The sequence below is a fragment of the Lepidochelys kempii genome, chromosome 20, assembly GCF_965140265.1.
Source record: "Lepidochelys kempii isolate rLepKem1 chromosome 20, rLepKem1.hap2, whole genome shotgun sequence".
Lineage (NCBI taxonomy): Eukaryota > Metazoa > Chordata > Testudines > Cheloniidae > Lepidochelys > Lepidochelys kempii.
The window spans coordinates 24244618-24263541 of record NC_133275.1 but is presented as its reverse complement, the minus strand read 5'-3'; the positions used below and the strand labels follow the sequence as shown (position 1 = coordinate 24263541).

At 61.5% G+C, this 18924-nt stretch overlaps 1 protein-coding gene across 1 annotated transcript; it reads right to left on the bottom strand.

Annotated features, from left to right (window-relative positions):
• Positions 1 to 10646: 10646 nt before the first annotated feature.
• Positions 10647 to 15509, bottom strand: LOC140900867 (serine/threonine-protein phosphatase PP1-alpha catalytic subunit-like). Its single transcript, XM_073318783.1, is given in 8 exon segments — positions 10647 to 11064; positions 11413 to 11547; positions 11896 to 12119; positions 13234 to 13338; positions 13972 to 14196; positions 14439 to 14552; positions 15462 to 15476; positions 15479 to 15509. Coding segments are annotated over 8 exon segments (960 nt in total). The 3' UTR covers positions 10647 to 10953.
• Positions 15510 to 18924: the final 3415 nt, after the last annotated feature.

Here is an 18924-nt window from a genome sequence, read left to right as displayed (position 1 = left end):
TCCAGTTCTTCTGACTCTCAATTCAGGAAAGCTTGAATTCCATGAGACCTTAAGCATGTGGTCAAAGCTAAGGGCCTGCTTTCTTGAATTGTTTTTTTATATATAATTTAAACAAAGGAGATTCTTACAAGTTCTGTAAACTCTGTTTCCAGGTTATCTTCCCCATTGGGCACACCTATTTGTAAATTGCCTGGCAAATGTGCTGATATTAATCACTAACTGTGCGGCATAATGTTAATCTATCGATCTCTGTCAGTTGCCCTCTTTTAACTGCATCTTTAATTGTGATCATCTGGCTCCACAGCCAAAAAATAACCCTTACCCTGGCATTTTTACTTGAAAAAAGACATTACGCAGACATTACTTGTATAATACTCCCCAGCCACTTACCCTTCCATAAGGGCTTTTGATGGTAGCTTAGTGGATGCCGGATGATCAGTCATTAGACTCTAGCTCCCTGGGGCGTGACTCTTCTGCTGATTTAAGCAAGGGCTGCTGCATGGATTGATTGCAATCAGAGATGGCTCAGAATATGCCGCCGTCTGTTCTGTTCCCCTCCTCGGCTGTCGTATCCATGTAATCAAGCCTGAGCTTGCTCTTCAGTGGCTTTGAATACGTCCCCTGAAGTCTCACATGTGCCTGCAGAATAAGGCACGGGTTGGCTGCGCTCACGTAGTCGAGCTGCACGTACTTATTTAAACCAAGTGACTCTTAAAGAAGGAAAAAAACATCCTATGGTAACTTCTCTAAACTTTGTTGCCTTTTATATAAACACAACTGCAACCTGTACCCGGAATGAATGTTGGGTTCTGCAGCGTCTGTCCTCCGTTATCTAAACCAACTTCTAATGCTGGGCCTTCAATCCAACATGAGCTGGTGTTTTTCTGTCAAATACAGAGACCTTTATAAGGAGAAGTTCTGTACTCCGTGTCCTGAAGTGCGGCTAAGGAAATGGGGCTCCAGATGTTAATTCCACACATTTCTTAGCTTTACTAACAAGTGGTGGATCTGTTTTTTGATGGCAAAGCGCTGGACCAAGTCCTTGTCTTGCAGAGGACCTGATCCAAAGGCCGCCTTTCCCAATAGCCGCTGGGTCCGGCCCAGAGGACAAAGCCTGTGGCCCACAGACCCTTCCCTTTCCGTGGCAGAGGTGCCTCCAGAAATCAACTTACTCTCCTCCCGCTCTTCTCCATCATCAGCTGGCCTCCTGCCAGAGTCTCCTTCTGCCAAAAGCCAAGAGCGCTGCTCTGTCAGAAAGGGAAAGGAGCTTAAAAATTGCACTCGTTATTTTTTTACGTGGAGACAGTTGCGTGGTTCACCTGCAGTCCTCAAGCAGGGTTAGTGAATTGGAACTTCTTTAATTGTATTTGACCTGATCTTAGTGCCACGGGCCCCATCCCGGCTCATGGTGAGCATGACGGACCTGTGGGGTTCTGAGCTTCAGCCAAGTCTCCCACGCAGTGAGACAAGGGAAAGGAATTGAATGGGGCAAGCGGGGATGTTTCAAAGGAACCTAAGACAATTAAACACCAACTCCAGTAGGATTTGAGTGTTAAGCTCTTCTGAGCCTGTTGGAAAAACCCTGCCTGAAACCTGCTCAGGTGAAACTTGTCCTAACGCTGGCTCCAAGAGCTAAACCCAACTGCCTTGATTCTGTTCACTTTCTGCCTTGGTTTTTTTCTCTTTTCTCTTCTCTTCCCCCTGCCTTACCTTCCAGGCAGGTGGCCTGTTTCTCCACAAATTCTTCATATGGTGCTAAACTGATCTCCTGCCACTTGCCTCGTTCAGCATCCCTGGTTCTAAATGTTTCCGCAAGTTCCTTCTTTTATGCACGAAGGAAATTCTACCTCTTTTTCCCTTCTAGTAAATGCCTCCTTTCCTGGAGGCTTTGAGGGGTGGGGGCTGAAAGTTGTGGGGCCAAGGGCTAGTTGGAATTTCTTAGCTGCTCACTTGTGGGGAAAGTGGCAGAGTGAGGTATTGGAGGGGGACCTGCTGGTAGAGTGGTTTCTCTCTCCGTGAAGCAGCCTGCGGGGCCGTCTGTCCTGCCCCTCTCTGTCATGGTTCAGCCTGTGCCCTGCAAGCCTTAGGAGGAAGATTTTTGCAAGCTTCCCCTGTTAACAGCACTTCAACTACAGTAACCCTAGCAATGTTAGGTGCCCTGGTGTAGACAGGCCTCCGGCGTTCTGAATGCTGTTATCTAAACCACCTTGGAACACGTTTTGCTGTCCCTCCTAGCTGGCTCTGCCCTGGCTTCCCCTTTACATGGTAGAGTTTTGAACCAGTGCCCTCAGTGGTGGCTGCGTTCTGCAGGATTGGCAAGACACTGAACTGGGGCAGGAAGCAAAAGCAATGATGGCAAAGGGCTTGTCTCCCCTGGGCATAGGGCTGGTGCAAAAATCACCTCCTCGATCCAGATCCCATTGAGTCCAGGGGAAGATAGAGGCTATCTGCTGCTGCAGAGCTGGGCCTAGACTAGCAGGTGCCTGTGTTCTTGGGGGGGATTCCCCCAGCCAGGGCACAGCTGCCCGCAGTGTGCTCAACAAGCAGCCGGGTGGTTGCCAGGGTGTTGCTACACCCGCCGCAAAGGCCGTTTAACCAGCTGTTTCCCCCCTTTCATTTCAGGCCGTTTGCAGGCACTTTGCAGCAAACCCCATGTGCAGGGCCTGCTCCCCTGCCCGCGAGGGGTCCCTGGGAGCCCAGGCAGGGTTCAGGTTCGGGTTCGGGCACTGAGCTGAGGCCTAGATGTAGTTCCGGGCAGGCCGGCCACGGACGAGGTACTTGACCTGGGAGCAGGGTTTGCAGAAAGGCTGGCTCTGGGCTCCTCCGTGGGAGGGGAGACGTCTTAAAGTCCCGCTCCTTACTCAGACTGGGCCCGAGTCACTGCTGTGCGATTGCCTGAGGCCGGCAGCTGCCGGGCCAATGAGCCTGGGGGAGATTTCAGAGACCGCGAACGCCTGGTGGCTAGGTTTGGGTCGTGCTTTGCCAGCCTAGCTTATGTGGGCTGGGGAGAGGAGGGATCGGCTGAGGAAGCCTCCTGACCTGGCCTCAGCTGTGTTAAAACCCTGCCTTAAACCACCACCCCCCGCCAAGCCCCCCTTTGCGTTTGGCTGTTTCCATACATCAGTGACTGAATAAAACTTTAAATGCACAAAACCAGCCCCTTGTTTCTTTCCTCTGTATTGCTTTGACATTTTCCATGGTGCCCATGGCATTTGCCTTGGCCTGAAGGGGGGGAATTGAGGAGCTCAAGGGGGGAGGTGTTTCAAAAATATTTGGAGAGGGGGGCTTGGGTGTAAACCCCTTATTCCCCGTCTCCCCCGGAGCTCTGTGCAATGATCCTGAATGATCTGTTAATCATCTGTTAATCACTGTTAACCACAGGAGGCCCGTAGTGCCAGCTTCAGTTTACAGAGAGGGGAAACTGAGGCACGGAGAGGGCAAGTGACTTGCCCAAGGTCAGAGGTAGCTGGTGACAGCTCTGCTGAATCAACCACATTTTGGTGAGCCCGGCTCGGGGCAAATGAGCTGCTTTGTTTTCTGTCTCCACGGGTGAGTTGGGTTAACGCTTGGAAGAGCTGCTGTTTGCTGCTGTGGGAGCGGCCGGCGCAGGGGGCTGTTAGACTCGCTGCGCTGCTGTTGTGCAAACATCTTCTGCAAATCATTTTCTAGGCTAGTTTGCCCTTAAAGGGCGGGTGTTACCCTCACAGCATCGAGGTGCACACATAACTGTGCCTGCTGGCAGCCTGCAGCATAACACGGCTTCCTGTCTGAGAATCCCAACCCCGTCAAATCCAAAACCAGCGAGAGCCAAAGCAGGCTGCTCCCTCTGGCAGAGGTGCACAATTCTCCCCACCTTCCACTAGGCTGGGACACAGATCACAGCGTTTCCTACAGCATCTCGCTGCCAGCAGCACCAGGAGACCCCCCTGAACCGCACAGGGTCAGCCTGCAATTTTAACATGCTTTGCTGTCGGCCCAGCAGCTCTGGATGCCCACTCACCTCTCCCCGCTGCCAGAGAGAGAGGCGTATAAATAAGGTTTGAACTTTGTGCTAGTGGGCGCTGGGCCATCCTGGGCATTGCTCCCTGCCAGCCAGCCTACGCCACAGGGCAGGGGACAAGGACGCTCACCAGCCATCGCTCCCACTGGGGCTTGTCGACAAGTCAGGGTTGAAGAGAGAGCCGCAGGGGTCACCAAAGCCGGCCCCACAGCTCACTTGCCTCTGAAAGGGCCTAGGGATTTGTCAGCAGAGACAGCCAGAGAGCCAAAGGGAGAGATGGGGGAGCCGGGAGCCAGGATTCCTGGGTTCTATCCCAGCTCTGGGAGGGGAGGGGAATGGGGTCTAGTGGTTAGAGTAGGGGGCTGGGGATCAGGACTCCTGGGGTCTATCCCAGCTCTGGGAGGGGAGTGTGGTCTAGTGGTTAGAGGGGCTAGGCTGGGACCCTGGGTTCTTTCCCTGACTCTGTAAGGGGAGTGGGGTTTACTGGTTACAGCCTGGGGGGAGGGTTGAGAGTCAGGACTCCTGGGTTCTCTTCCCAGCTCTGGGAGGGTGGTGGGGTGCAGTGGTCAGAGCAGGGTGTCAGGACTAGATCCAGGAGAGATGGTTTGGGCTGGGCACAGGCAGGGTTATTCGCAGCATTTGATACCCCTGAATGTTGGACCCCTGAGCCTGAGCCTGGCTGACAAATGCTGACTTTGTTTAGTGATCCATTTGCCGGTTTTTGAGCCCTTGTGTGTGTTTGTGTGTGTGAGTGTGAGGGAGAGGGAGATGCTCTTTTCTCCACAGCCGAGAGGGTGAGAAATCAACTCATTTTTTAAACTGAAACCTGCAAGTCTCCCTGTCCCAGTCTTGGGTGCACCCAGGCTGTGGCCTCCTGCCCCGTACCCGCAAGTGCCTCCCCAGACCATGCCCCTGGCCGCGACAGTCCAGCGCTCTGGGTACTGTGCAGCCCTAGGCTGCCGCGTCGGGTCCTGGGGGCAATAGCACAGATCTCCGGTGGCGTCCCCCAGCCTTGGTTACCTGCCCCGAGCCATGCGTGCGGGACGGGCCAGCCCTGTCTGGGAACACTCAGCGGGACGGTCGCGTTCGTCGCCCCTTTAAGGCCTCGCTAGTTAACAGTTTGTTCCTTTAACGGGCGTTACCAAGCTGGGCTGGGGCAGAGTAAAACTAACCCCGGGGTAGTAACAAAAGGAGCCAGGCGTTTGCGTGAATTCCCGGCTCCGGGGTGACGACAGACCTGGGGCCTGGCAAATCTAAGTGACAAGACGCAGCTAAAAGTCTCAGCTGTAACCTAGCAAGTCTGGGGCCCGGGCTTTGCTCATGACGGCCACTACCCCCTGGCGCCCCTCTCCTGGCCCCGGCTCGCGCCCAAAGTCTCCGTAGGTGAAAGGGGATCTCGGCCCCTGACTTCTATAGTCCTGTGAACCACTGGTGTCTTCGGCAGAGTCCCTGCGAAGGGCAGTTGAATTGAGCTGTGACAAAAGCAATGGGAAGGTGGCTCTGGGCTCCTCGAATGCAAATTGCTCCGTGTCCTGCCAGCACCTCCCAGGCCGCCTTGAGGCCCCTGTTTAACCCGCCCCGGCTGTGTTTAGGCCAGGCCGCTTCGATGCCATTTGCCGGGGCAGCACCGCCAGCTAATACCATTGTACAGGGAGCTGCCGAACCGCACCCTGCATAGCACCCTGGCCATTTCATAGCGACTGGCAGGGGGGTTAGTTTTCAAATGAGCCCTCACAAGGCAAGTCGTGTGCGAAGACGATTACAATAGTGTGTAGGGGTCTGGGAGGGGGTGAGGGGCTTGATAACGTGACTCCAGGAGCTGGGGCTTTAGGAAGGCCAGGAAATAGTGCAAGACTGGATGTATGGGCAGTCAAACTGGTGGCACTGCGTCCCCTGCCAAAGCTGGGGTGGGACCCAGGAGTCCTGGCTCCCAGCCCCCTGTTCTAATCCACCAGACCCTGCACCCGCCAAGGGCTGGGCTGGGAGCCAGGACGCCTGGCTCCCAGCCCACTGCTAATAGCGAGTGCTTACACTATGTAACCGCTCTGTTACTTCAGTGCTGTGGAATCCCAGCGGCTGCAGCTAATGCTAGGCCCAGGGAGGGCAGGCAGTACCCAGGTGGAGGGCTAGGACTGTTCATGAATGGCACGAGGGCACCCCCTAGCGGTGGGAGCCAGGGTAGCACTGCTTTCCACCAGGGCAGCTAGCCAGTGAAGGGGAGTAGGGTCTAGTGGTTAGAGCAGGGGAGGGCTGAGAGTCAGGACTCACGGGCTTGATCTCTAGCTCAGGGCGGGTAGAATCTAATGCTTAGAGCAATGTGATCTTGAAACAATTGCTAGACCACTCTGTGCCTCAGTTTCCCACTCCAGCAATGAGGCTGAGCCCGATGCCCCTCCCTCCCCCGTCAGATACATCAGGTGATTTGTGAGCTCCCTGCTAGGGCCGCCCTGTGCCGCAGCGACTGTCAGTGGCACCTTAGTCACTTAGGCTCAGGTACCCAACCCCCATTGCTAGCACCTAAATCCCACAGCGGTGCCAGGCTTGGGGCACATCCGAAGCTGGTGCCGTGTGGGTGGGGGGGGATGGGCTATAGTGCGGCAGCAGCTCCGGGCTCCTGGCCCTTCGCCCTCACCCGAGGGGCTCGCTGCTACTTTGGGAAGTGCTGCCCCCCAGCTGGGCACGCTTGGCCTGGGGGGTTTCCAGCCCTGGCCGACGCACGAGCTGCTGGACCTAGCAGGAGGCTTTGGCCAGCCCAGCCCAGGCCAGCCCTTGGTGCGGCAGTGTTCAGCCTGGCACCCGGATGCCTGGGGGGGCCTAACTGCCCTGCCCTGGTGCACATGTGTACAATGGCCCGGGCCCCAGTCATCATGAGCCTCTGCTTCCCCACACGCTCTGCTTGGCTTGCACGGGAGCCCTCCGCACCCTGCCGCGCCCATGGGCCGGCCGCCTTCATGCCCAAAGCCCGGCCGTGCCCACGGGCCGCCCGTCGAGGTGGCTGAGCGACGACCCGGCAGCTCGCGAGCAGCCCGGGGCTAATGGCTCGGTGCCGGCTGGGCTATGGGAAGCCCAGCACAGAGCCCTGGCCCTATGGGGTGTGTGGGTGTGGAGGGCCGGGGAATCCATTTGCCCTGCAGGCTATAAAAACGCCAGGGCCCAGTGGGGCGGCCCCCAGGCTTCAGCTGCCAGCGCCGGGGCTGCTTCTGGGCTGGCGGGCCATTAGCCCAGTGGGGCTGGGCCTCTGGGCCTCAGCCACTGGGTCTGGGGCTTGAGCCCTCTGGGGCTGGGGGCTTCTCCCTCATGGGGCGCCGGGGCTTGGTGCTCCAGGCTTCCAGCTTCAGCCCTGCAGGGGGAAGGGACTTGGGACTCGGGGTTCTGGGCTTCGGCTGTGGGGCCCCACAGACCCCTGAAACCAGTCTCCCCCCACCCCCACCCCCGGAGTGCTGTGGACCCTTGGTTGAGAACCGCAGGGATTGATGAGGGGAGCGCAGCGGGATTAGGAACATATGCTGGCTCCTTTGGGTGCTGGGTCGGCACGGAGGGGGTGGGAGGGTCGGGGGCCCCAGCCGGCTCTCTGGGGCACTCATCGGCACGGAGGGGGTGGGAGGCTGCAGCTCTGTCTGTAGGGTGGGGCTCACACTCGCTCACCTCGGGTGGCTGGGTGTCGTGGTCCATTTCCCGGTGACGCTGGCCGAGGTGACGCTGGGGGTCATCCAGCTCCCTGGCTGAGGAGACGGGGAGCCAGCCCCCATCCCAACGAGACACAGCACGGCCCAGTCCCCCGGCCATGGGGCTGGATTGGAGCTGGCAGCCCCTAGAGGTAAAGGGCCCCATGTCCCACTCCACAAGCCCTGGGGTCTGAGCTGGCTGGCATCTCTGGGGCGGGGGCCTTGGGCAGCAGTTTATAGCGAGTGGCCGGTGGGTCCTAGGGGGTGGTGTGGCAGTGTGGGGACACCGGGGGGGGCTGATGCTGAGCCCCCCGAGCCCAGCAGGACAACGGTGCCGCGCCGAGGACGAGCTCCAGGACGGCCGGGGGCAGCAGCAGTCCCATGTCACCTTCTGCCTCAAGGCATCCACCCCCCACGGCGCCCCTGCCCTAGCCCCAGAGGGTGGAGCTGCTGCAATGCTCCATCTGTCTGCCCCTCGGGTCTCCTGAGCGTCGCCGAGTCCGCCAACATGCCCCTCTTCGACTCCCCCGGCAAGTATGACCAGGCCCTTGGGGTGGTGGGGATGCTTCCTCTATCTCAGTGCCCTGAGCTGGTCTCCTCCGATGGGATCCTTGCCCCGGTCACGCCCTGGCCCTGTTCCTGCTGCAGCTCTCTCTCTACACACACCCTGTGCTGCCTCTGTGAAGTCCTGGCCCTCCCCTCCCCTCCCCTCCCCATCTGTCTCACTCCCCTGCGCTAGCCCTGTTGGACCCCCTGCTGGAAGTGCACCTGGTCCTGGCCACCTTGTCAGACCCCAACAGCAGCTCACAGGCCCACTCCACAACCTTGCAGGCCTGGCCAGCCAGTGGGTAAGCAGGACCCTGAGAGTTTGACAGTGGCACTCACAGTTGTCATTAGGGTTCAGAGTAAACAACCCCATTGGACTGCCTGGCTGCCATCTCCCTCATAGGGCTGCTGTTACAGGACGTCTGCCCACTCAGGTAGCAGCTTCTGTGGGGAAGCCTAAGGGTGGGAGAGCTGGGATAGCAGGCTGGCCCCAGGGGGGTAGGGTAGGGACCCCATCTCTGGCCCCAGCCCCACTCCCTTCTCCCCACAGGGCCTTTCCCCCAGCTACCCCTGCTGATGACTTCGATTCCTACCTGATCGCCATGGAGACCACACATGAGGAGGGGCTTGGGCTGCCCTCCAGCCCCACCTTTCCCCAGAGACAACCCCATCCGGGCACTGCCCTGGAGTCAGAGAGCAGCGACGTGGAGGGGGCTGTGCCAGGGACCCCCCCACACACAGAAAAAGCTATGGGGTGGTGACTGGGGTATCCCTGATCGGGGGTACAAGGTTTACGGGGCAAGGTACAGGCGGTGAGATATGGGGTATGATGTTCCTAGAATGGCTATGTTCCGGCGTGGAGCATAACGAGCGGCTACGATGATGAGGCTGGATTGACCCTCATTTGGGGAGAGTTAACGTTCAGTGAGCTTATGGTTTCCGCCCATATGGTCCAAAGGAAAAAGTCTCTCAGTCCCTTTCTCACTGTCGCTCCTGGTCATCCCTCCTGGTCCTGTCGGTGGCCGGTGTGTTCGCTGTACATGGCCCTGGACCAGCGGCTGGTGGCCGAGACCATGAGGGGCCGCATGAGCCGTGCATAGCATCGACCCATCCCGCAGGCCTGCAGCACACACTCATCCCAGGGGTCCCAGGCGCCCGGGGCTCCGACGACCAGGGCGTCCATCTGCCCCTCGTAGCCCTTCGCTCTCAGGGGGTCAGCTGGGGGGTCCTACTTTTCCAGCTTACGAGCTGGGGCCTCGCGGAAGGCCGGGGTCCTGTTCTCACCGGAGACTGGGACGTCGACGAGGGTGATCTTTTTCTGGGCCTCGTGGGCGACGAGGACGTCGGGTCGCCGCTGGCTGGCGGTGCGGGGATGGCGCGGTTCGGGACGGCGTTGTGTAATAAAACAGGCTGCTGCCGGCAGAGCTGCTGCTGGAGGAGAAGCTCAGCTCCCCCTTCTCCCGGGCAGAGGAACACCCCCAGGATCCTTTCCCTCCTGCACCTTGCAGAGGCTGGGCCAGGAGTGGGAAAGGCTAGTCCATCCCCCAAGTTCCTCTTACAGTAGCCAAGCTAGCCTAGGTCCTTCTTGCAGGGCTGGTGGGATTGCGGCAGGGGCTGGGGGTGTATCTGTCTCCCCCAGCTTGCCCTGCAGGGACTGTCCTCACTCAGGGCGAATTGCTGGAAGCTGGCAGAGCCCTGCTTCCGGCCGAGAGGGGACTGGTTATGGAGCTGAGCGGCTGCGGCCCGCGGTAACTCTCTGACTGCCCCCGGAGCAGGATCCCACCCAGCCCTGGGGCCCAGTAACCGGACGTCCCCAGGCCACCCTGCTAGGCAGAGCGGGAGGTGGGTCCCGCTCCTGGCTCGTATCAGCCCACATGGGGGGCAGGAAGAGCAGGCCCAAGCTTCCCCCCCCCAGCAATGCAACACCCCCTGCCCCATTGTAATGGCTGTGATACCCCGAGACCCTCTGCGACAGCGACCCTCACTTTGCCAGTCTGGGCTCAGTGTCCTCTGACGCCCTCAACACCCGCTTCCGGGCAGGGACCCCTTGGGTCCTGGAGCCATCAAGGTCCCTGCAGGGGCTGTGGCCCCCTGCTCTCCTCCCTCACACCAGCAAGGTAGATCCCAGCGGAGTTCATGGCCCCACCGTAACACCCCCTGACCCGCAGTGAGGGGCAGCATGGCTCTCCCCAGAAGTGGCTGCACGTCAGCACTCCGCCCCGGGGGCATGTCAGGAGGTGCTGGGGCCCGGAAGGCACCACCCAGGGCGAGGCCCCCGCTCACAGGTCAGGCAGGAGCCCCCCATGGCATTGGCCGTGGGAGCAGAGGGGAGATTCCATGCTCCACTCCCAGGGGCATTAGAGCCTGAGCATGGGGCAGGACGGGGTATTCCCTGCACAGCCCCCCAGCCCCCTTCTCCCTGCCACGGGTAAGAATTTCTGGTAAATATTTATTCGAGAAGGAATCCTCTGAGCGTGGGGGGCAGGTATGGGGGCTCAACTGGCAAAACAGACTTGATCCAAAAAGATTAAACTCATGCTCCCAAAATCAAGAGCCCTCCCTGGCCCCCTCGCCCCAGAGCAGGATTTTTGGTCTCGAACTCCAGGAGTTTAAAAGTAACAATTCAGCTCTGCCCCAGGCAGGCAGGGCGGGTGAGCACAGTACCGCAGAGCCAGAGAGCCGGGGGCACGGCAGTGAGGGGGGCACCCCCCGTCCATGGGGCAGGGCAGGGGGAGCAGCCTGTTACTTCTTGGCCTTGGCCGAGTTGTGCGGGGGTGTGACAGGGCGTCTGCCGGGGTTCAGGCCCCTGAACTGCCCGTACTTGCCCTTAGTCTTGTCAGCCGGTTTCAGGATCTGCAGGAGGAGAGGCAGGTTGGATGCAGGGAAGGGGGGCTCAGCCCCCCAAGAGCTGTCACAGGTACTGGACCAGGGCCCCTGCCAGGCCCCACAGCCCAGGGGATCTACTGCTCTTGAAATTGGAGCCCCACCCCCTACCTGAAGAAGTGGCTGCCATGGGGACACCCCCCCACACACGCCTCAGTGCCACAGAGCCCAGACTTGGGGTCCCCACAGCTCCTCTAAGACCCAGACCCTTCCCCATCTGGACTGTTACTGGAAGGGGGGTTGTCCTCTGCAGGAGGTTTCCTCCTGCACTCACTGTTACCCCAGCCGAGGAGTGACACCCCCCGGCCGGGGGCTCACCTGGAAGGAGCACATCAGCGTCTCGTCCACACTCATCATGGCGCCCGCGCTGTCAAACTCGCCGCAGTAGTTGGGGGCTGAGAAGAGCGTCACCAACTGGCGCTTGGCAAAGAACTCGTAACCATCCTCCACCACCTGGGGCAGGGAGACAGGAGGGCGTGTCTGGCCCTGCCCACCCCCAGCACCCCACTCCCTGCCCCCAGCTCTGCCTGCCCCCCAAACAGGCACAGCCTGGCACCACAGACTAACCCCTCTCTGTCACCCACATGGGACGCAGGGGCAGGGAACAGACTGATCCGAACAATGCAAACCACCCCCAGCCAGCAGGGTCCTGTACCCCAGCCAGGGGAACCCCCGCCAGCAGAGCACCCCACGCAGCTCTGCCGATCTCCTGCCATGCCGATGCTCTTCCATGACGACCCCCAGCTGTCCCAGCCCTTCTGATGCCCCTCAATCCCCGCCGACAGCCCCCCCGGCTGGCACCTGGTGTGCCCGACAGATAAAGTCCAGGTTGTGTTTGTGCAGGAACTTGGTGACCACGTCAGGGCCAAAGGTGAAGGAGACGCCACGATCGTTCTCGCCCCAGCCCTGGACATCCTTCTCGGGGTCCGACCAGAGGAGGTCGCACAGCAGGCCCTGGTCCGGCACGTCTGTGGGGCGCATGATCCTGCGGATCTGCTCCATCGACTGCAGGTCTGGCGGGAGCCCTGAGGGGAGGGGGGAGATGGGTGTTAGATTCTGCCCCTCACAGGAGCCCCACCCACTGTGGCAGCATGTTAATAGGGCCCTTCGTTTTCAGTTTTTATTTTATTTAATTTTCCCCAGGAATTTATCAGTGTTTATTACCACCACAACAAACCCAGGTGAAAATCAGAGCAAAAATTCATTTCTTCTGGGTAAATATTGGATTTATCTTGGCGGCCGGAAGGACGGGGCGGGGAGGATCCAGCAGATGACTGGAAGTCACAGCATTAACCAATGCGGTTTGAGCGCTAACCCCCAAATGGAAAAGTTTTCGTTTGAACAGACAGGCTACTGGTGTGGACTTAGACCCTTTAGCCTATAAATAGTGACGGTTGATAATGGGGCCGCACCCACCTTCAGCCTCTTCTCCTCTTTCGGTGTCTGAAAACTTCGGAATACTTCCTTGTGTCGGAAACGTATTCCGACAGATGTTCCCTGGCTCCCCGTTTCAGTGGGTCAGATCCTCGCACTGTTACCTGCTAACGGCTTGAAACGCGGATGTGGCAGGTCAGATGCGTGCGCACCCCCGAGCGTGCCCGTTTCTGGCGTGCATCTTCGAGGCCGATACGCAGCCTTAGTTCAACCGGCAGCTTTGGGTAGGCGCCCAGACGCACGTCTTATCGTGACACCTTTCGCCCATGCGATGCTTTGTACTTTCCTAATCAAACACGTTCTTTATATACCTCTGAATGACACAAAAGTAGGGCGAAAATCAGAAAAACTGAACAGTCCTTTGTGTAAAACCTGGGGATTTTCCAGTAAAAATCATTTAAAACTGAAAACGAAGGGGCTTACATTTTAATTATCCCACCATACAGAGCCCCGATAGCAACTCCCTGCCCTCCCCAATATCTGCCTTGCAGCCCCTCCCCCAGCATCCATTAGCCCTGCCCCAGCACCCCCCCATCCCACCCCCATGACAACGCCCGTGGGGCCTAGCGCCCTCCACCTTCCCCCGCAGCGCCCTCCACTGGACGAAGCCCACATTCCTGCAACACCCCGCTGGGCTGACTCCCTCCCTGCCGGGGGGCAGGGGCACAGGGCACTGCCCCCCACACCCTGCGGCCCCTCCCGCACCTCCATGGCAGCAGAAGATTTTCTCGTCCACAGCCGCAGCGATGGGCAGGCAGTTGAAGCAGTCGGTGAACGTCTTCCACAGCTTGATGTTACGGTGCCTCTTGCCCGTGGGGGACAATTGGGGGCACGGGGGCCCAGCCACTGAGGGAGACCCACGGGAGCGGGGCCCCCGCCCAGGCTGGGCCCTGGCCTGCTGGGAGAGACCCAGGCCATACAGGGAGCCACGTGAACCGTGCAGCGACTTCACACAGGGCCCTCCTCCGCCGGACCCCAGGATCAGCACACGGCATGTGGGGCAGAGGCTGCCCTCTGCCATGGACACTGGTGCACTCACGGTTGGGGGTGTAGGGGATATGGTGGTCAGGGCAGAGGGGGTACAAGAGTATAGATGTGGGGAGGTGGAGGGGATGGAGTAATCCAGGCACACTCATCGTAGAAGCCGTTGATGCTGGGGCACTCGTGGTAGGGGTGAGGGGAGCAGGGTGGGGGGGACTCGGGGGGCCGGGTGCTGGGGGGGCCCACACTCTCACTCATCGTAGAAGCCGTAGATGCTGGGGCACTCGTGGTAGGGGTGAGGAGAGCAGGGTGGGGGGGACTCGGGGGGCCGGGCGCTGGCGGGGGGGGCCCACACTCACACTCATCGTAGAAGCCGTAGATGCTGGGGCGCTCGTGGTAGGGGTGAGGGGAGCAGGGTGGGGGGGACTCGGGGGGCCGGGCGCTGGGGGGGGCCACACTCTCACTCATCGTAGAAGCCGTAGAAGCCATAGATGCTGGGGCGCTCGTGGCTGCCGCGCAGCAGGAAGAAGTTCTCGGGGTACTTGTAGGCCAGCAGGAGGCAGGTGGTCTCCAGCGACTGCTTGCCCCGGTCCGCGTAGTCGCCCAGGCGGAGGTAGTCGCTCTCAGGCGGGAAGCCCCCGTACTCGAAGAGCCGCAGCAGGCGGCAGAACTGCCCATGGATGTCGCCTGGGGAGGGCGGGAGGTGGGGGAGCAGCTGCCAGAGCCAGGCCTAACCCGCCTCCCCCCCAAGGCCAGGGATCCCTCCCACCGCTGGAAAGGGCCAGCAAGGGAGCCACGGATCCACCCCTGGCCTGCCCACCCGGCCCAGCCCCAGCCAGTGAACCCCTGCAGAGTGAACAAGGGGTGCAGGGAATCCCCCCATGGCCGCTGGGAGGAAGGGTCCCCACCCCCCGACCTGGCCCACTCACCGCAGATCTCCAGCAGGACGGGCTGGCTCAGGAAGATCCCCCGCGACTTGTGGCAGAGGTCCCGGACCTCATGCTCCGGCAAATGCACGTTCTTGCCGGGCCGGGAGCCTTGCACTGCAACATGGCACAGCGGGCGTCTCTGCCGGGCCAGGGTCATAGCCCCCACACTGCTCACAGACCCACCCACAGCTCAGGGCAAGGCCCCAGCTCCAGCTGGGATGGTCCAAGGGGCAACGGGGCTGAACTGCCGGCGGCTCTTCTGGACGGGCCTGGGTACCACCCCTCTGCCCCCGGCCAAAGGGCAGGATCAGAGCTGGGGCCCACTCGAGGGACAGGTCCTGTATCCCATTCCCCAGCCCCCTGGCTCCTGGGCACACTCGAGTCCTTTCCAACACTGCAGGAGGCAGAATACACACGCTTTAAGAGGCAGGGTGGCCTAGCAGCTGATACCGGACTGTGAGGCCGGGCACCTGGGTTCTTTCCCCAGCTCTGAAGGTTCCGTAACCTTGGGCCACGCCCTTCCCCCGTGCCTCAGTTTCCCCATATGACACACAGGACTGATGCATCTGCTTTGCCTGTGTGATGCGAGATCAGATAATCTGCCGCTCAGCAACTGCTCCAGCCCCGGGTCCAGCCCCAGAAAGCGTAGCTAGGGTCACCCCCCGCAACACCCCTAGTATTATAGGGGTGCAGGGAAGTAACAGCTAATCTCCCCCGCCCGTTTGGTAGCAGCACGGGGAGAACAGAGTTCGCACTGGGACCCCCCCCCCGGTAGGGTCAGCCCCGACCCCCGCCCAGGAGCTCTGCAGGCGGGGAGACCCGAGCGAAAACAAGGGACCCCACAAAGTCAACAGGGAACTTCCCGGAGCGCCCGGCCCGCGGCCGGCCCCGCCACAGCCCAGCCTGTGCATCTGGGGGGGGGGGTAGGATCCACCCGGACATACCCCCCAGTACCCCCACGCCCTTGATCGCCCCCACTCAGACTCCTCCCCTCCCGCCCCCTCCAGGGCTCCCCCCCCGCACCTTCCAGCAGCCGCCGGAGTCCAAGCTGAGTTTCTCGCCCTCCGACATGGCAGCTCTGCGGGGGGGGGAAGGGGGGGGACCTGGACTCATAGGCGCCGACTTCACCTCTGCCCTGCACCTGCACCGCCCTCACCCCGCCCCTCCTGTTCCCGCAAGTGCCCGCCCCTGCCGCGTCCCTTCTCCGCCTCCCCCCCCCCCGGGAAGCTCCTAAGCCCCGCCAAACAGCTGTTAGGGGGCGGGAAGCGCTGGGAGGGAGCGGGAGGAGCGGGGGCGCTGGCTGGGGGCGGGCTCCCGGCTGTTCCAGCCTCCGCCGGCAGGGGGCGCTGCAGGGAGCGGGGTGGGGGCGCTGGCTGGGGGGGGAAGTTCCCGGCTATTCCAGCCTCTGCCGGCAGGGGGCGCTGGAGGGAGCGGGGTGGGGGCGCTGGCTGGGGGGTGGGAGTTCCCGGCTATTCCAGCCTCCGCCGGCAGGGGGCGCTGCAGGGAGCGGGGTGGGGGCGCTGGCTGGGGGGGGAAGTTCCCGGCTATTCCAGCCTCTGCCGGCAGGGGGCGCTGGAGGGAGCGGGGTGGGGGCGCTGGCTGGGGGGGGAGTTCCTGGCTATTCCAGCCTCCGCCGGCAGGGGGCGCTGCAGGGAGCGGGGTGGGGGCGCTGGCTGGGGGGGGGAGTTCCTGGCTATTCCAGCCTCTGCCGGCAGGGGGCGGGGTGGGGGCGCTGGCTGGGGGGGGAGTTCCCGGCTATTCCAGCCTCCGCCAGCAGGGGGCACTGCAGGGGGCGGGGTGGGGGCGCTGGCTGGGGGGAGCTCCCAGTTATTCCAGCCTCTGCCGGCAGGGGGCGCTGCAGGGAGTGGGGTGGGGGCCACACTCCCCCTGGCCTCAGCCCTCCTCCCCCCCCCAGCCCCCGCCTCAGCCCGGTCGGCTGCAAAGGGAAATGGCAGCAAAGAGGAGACCAGTTTGCAGCGCCCGCGGGGAGCGCGCTGGACTGAGGGGTTGGCAAGGGGCGGGTGCCCGGCCCTGCCACCTGGGCACTGCCCCACTGGGAACGGCCCCAGCACAGAGCATGACCCAAGGGGATTGGGCACCCTGAGGTGGGAACAAGGGAACGGAGCACGGGGAGGGCTCCTTGGGGGCAATGTGGGGAGATTCCTTACGAAGCCCCCTGAGCCGTGCTGGGGGGGGGCAGGCTTGGAGACAAGAGCTTCGCAAAGTCACCCCCCCCCAGGATAGACACACGAGAAACCAGCCCCCCATGGATTCCTCCCCACAGTACACATGGGGTGGGAGGAGCTGGGCCCGGGGCGGGGGAATGGAGGTGTGGGGCTCTGGGCTGGAATCAAAGATGTGGGGGAAGAGCCCTGAGCGGGGCAGACCCTGGGAGATGGGACTGTGGCGTTTTCGGTGGGGCAGATCCTAGGGAAGATGGGGGTGAGGGACCCTGGGCGGGGCAGACCCTGGAGGGGAGGGGATGAGGGGCCCAGGGAGACAGACCCTGGGGAATATGGGGGGTGCAGGGCCCGGGCCATTCCAGCCACAGCGCCCCGGGGCTCCCCGCCCCCCTCCCAGCCCAGCTCAGCCTGTGCTTTGTGGGTAGGGGGTGGGATCCAACTGGACAAACCCCCCAGCACCGCCCCACGCCCTCAATCGCCCCCACTCGGTCTCCTCCCGTCCCGGCCCCCCCATGCTAGGGCCCCCCCCCGTGCCTCCAGGGCCCCCCGCACCTTCCAGCTGCCGCGCGATGAGAGAGTCCAAGTTGAGTGTCCCGTCCCCCCCCCATGGCAGCTCTGCAGGGGGAGGCCCGGAGGGTTCAAAGCCCGGCTCGGGGGTTTAGTGTCGGAGCATTAATGCAATCGGCTTCGCGCTGCCCTGGCTGAATGGCGGGTCAGGCGCTGCCTGCCATGAGGGGTTGCAAGGTGCCATGTTTGCTGGGGGGGTGGGGGGGTTGGCCTGGGCTAGCTGGGGGGCAGTTGGTCAAGCGTGAGGGGCATTGGTGGGGGGGGGAGCAGGAGAACAGGGGTGGGGGTGGGAATGAGACCAAGGCCGGAGCCTGCCACGTTTCTGCCCGGGGCGCGCCTGGCTCAAGCCGGGCCAGGTGAACTCCCAAGGCCTGTGTGTGGACAGCGGCTCCCGGGCTGCCAGGACCAGGCGTTAGCAGCTGCTGATGGCTTGTGCTGGCAGAGCAAGGGCGGGTGCTGGGGCTTTTCCGGCCCAGGCTGGGGCTGTGCAGGGAGCCGGGCACCAGCCCCTCTGCCTGGACCAGGGAGACGCGTGCCAGCCTGAGCCCAAGGCCAGCGCGTGCTGCAGCCCCCGGGGCGGGACGGGGGGACAGAGCTGGGTTGTATTAGTGACACATGCCCCCGGGCTGGTGTCACCCAGACCAGCCCGATGATGCTCGGCTCCCTGCACCGATGCACTGACTTTATTTCAGTCCCTGGCCAATAGGGGGCGTCTGGCACCTTCCTCTGCAGCAGCTGGTGGCTGTCAGAGGCCAGATACCGGGGTAGATGGGCCCCTGGAGTCTGGCAATTCCTTTGCGCTGACGGGCCATGCAGGGATTTGAGATGAGAGCTTAAAATCCGAGTGCTGGCTGGACAATAACGCTCCCCAGGTGAGGATGCGATTTCACAGCTAGCTGGCCCCATTAATATTAGTTACATTATGGTAGCAATTAGAGATAGACTGAGATTGCCCCCCCCCCACACACACACAGTGTGCCAGGTGCTGCACAAACCTCCACCCAAGATCAGGGCCCCGTCGTGCCAGGCGCTGCACAAACCCCCACCTGAGATCAGGGCCCTGTTGTGCCGGGCGCTGCCCAGACCCCAGCTGAGACCAGGGCCCCGTTGCGTCGGGCGCTGCCCAGACCCCAGCTGAGACCAGGGCCCCGTTGCGTCGGGCGCTGCCCAGGCCCCAGCCGAGATCAGGGCCCCGTTGCATCGGGCGCTGCCCAGATCCCAGCCGAGATCAGGGCCCGTTGCATCGGGTGCTGCCCAGATCCCAGCCGAGATCAGGGCCCGTTGCATCGGGTGCTGCCCAGACCCCTTGTCATGCCGGGCCCTGCAGTGACACGCTGAGACAGTCCTTGCCCTAAAGAGCTTACAGTCTAACCAGACAAAGATAGGGAGGGGAAACTGAGGCATGGAGGGACAAGTGACTCACTGTAGGTCACCCAGCAGGGCAGTGGCAGAGCTGGGACCAGACCTTGGGTCTCAGCTCAGCCCGCAGCACGCCCCAGCCCTCTAACCGCCCTGATGTTTAACAGACCAGAACCAGGGCATCGTTTTTCCAAGAGCTTTATTTTTAACAGGTTATAAATGGGATTAACGTAATACTGACATCAGCGAATACACCTCTTTGTATGTGCGACTAAACAGCCCCCCCAGGTATAAACTGAGTGCTGAGCTCACCGCCCCCCTCCCCAGGATACTGCCCCAGCGTGCGCGGGCGGGGGGTGGGGGGATTATAAAATGTT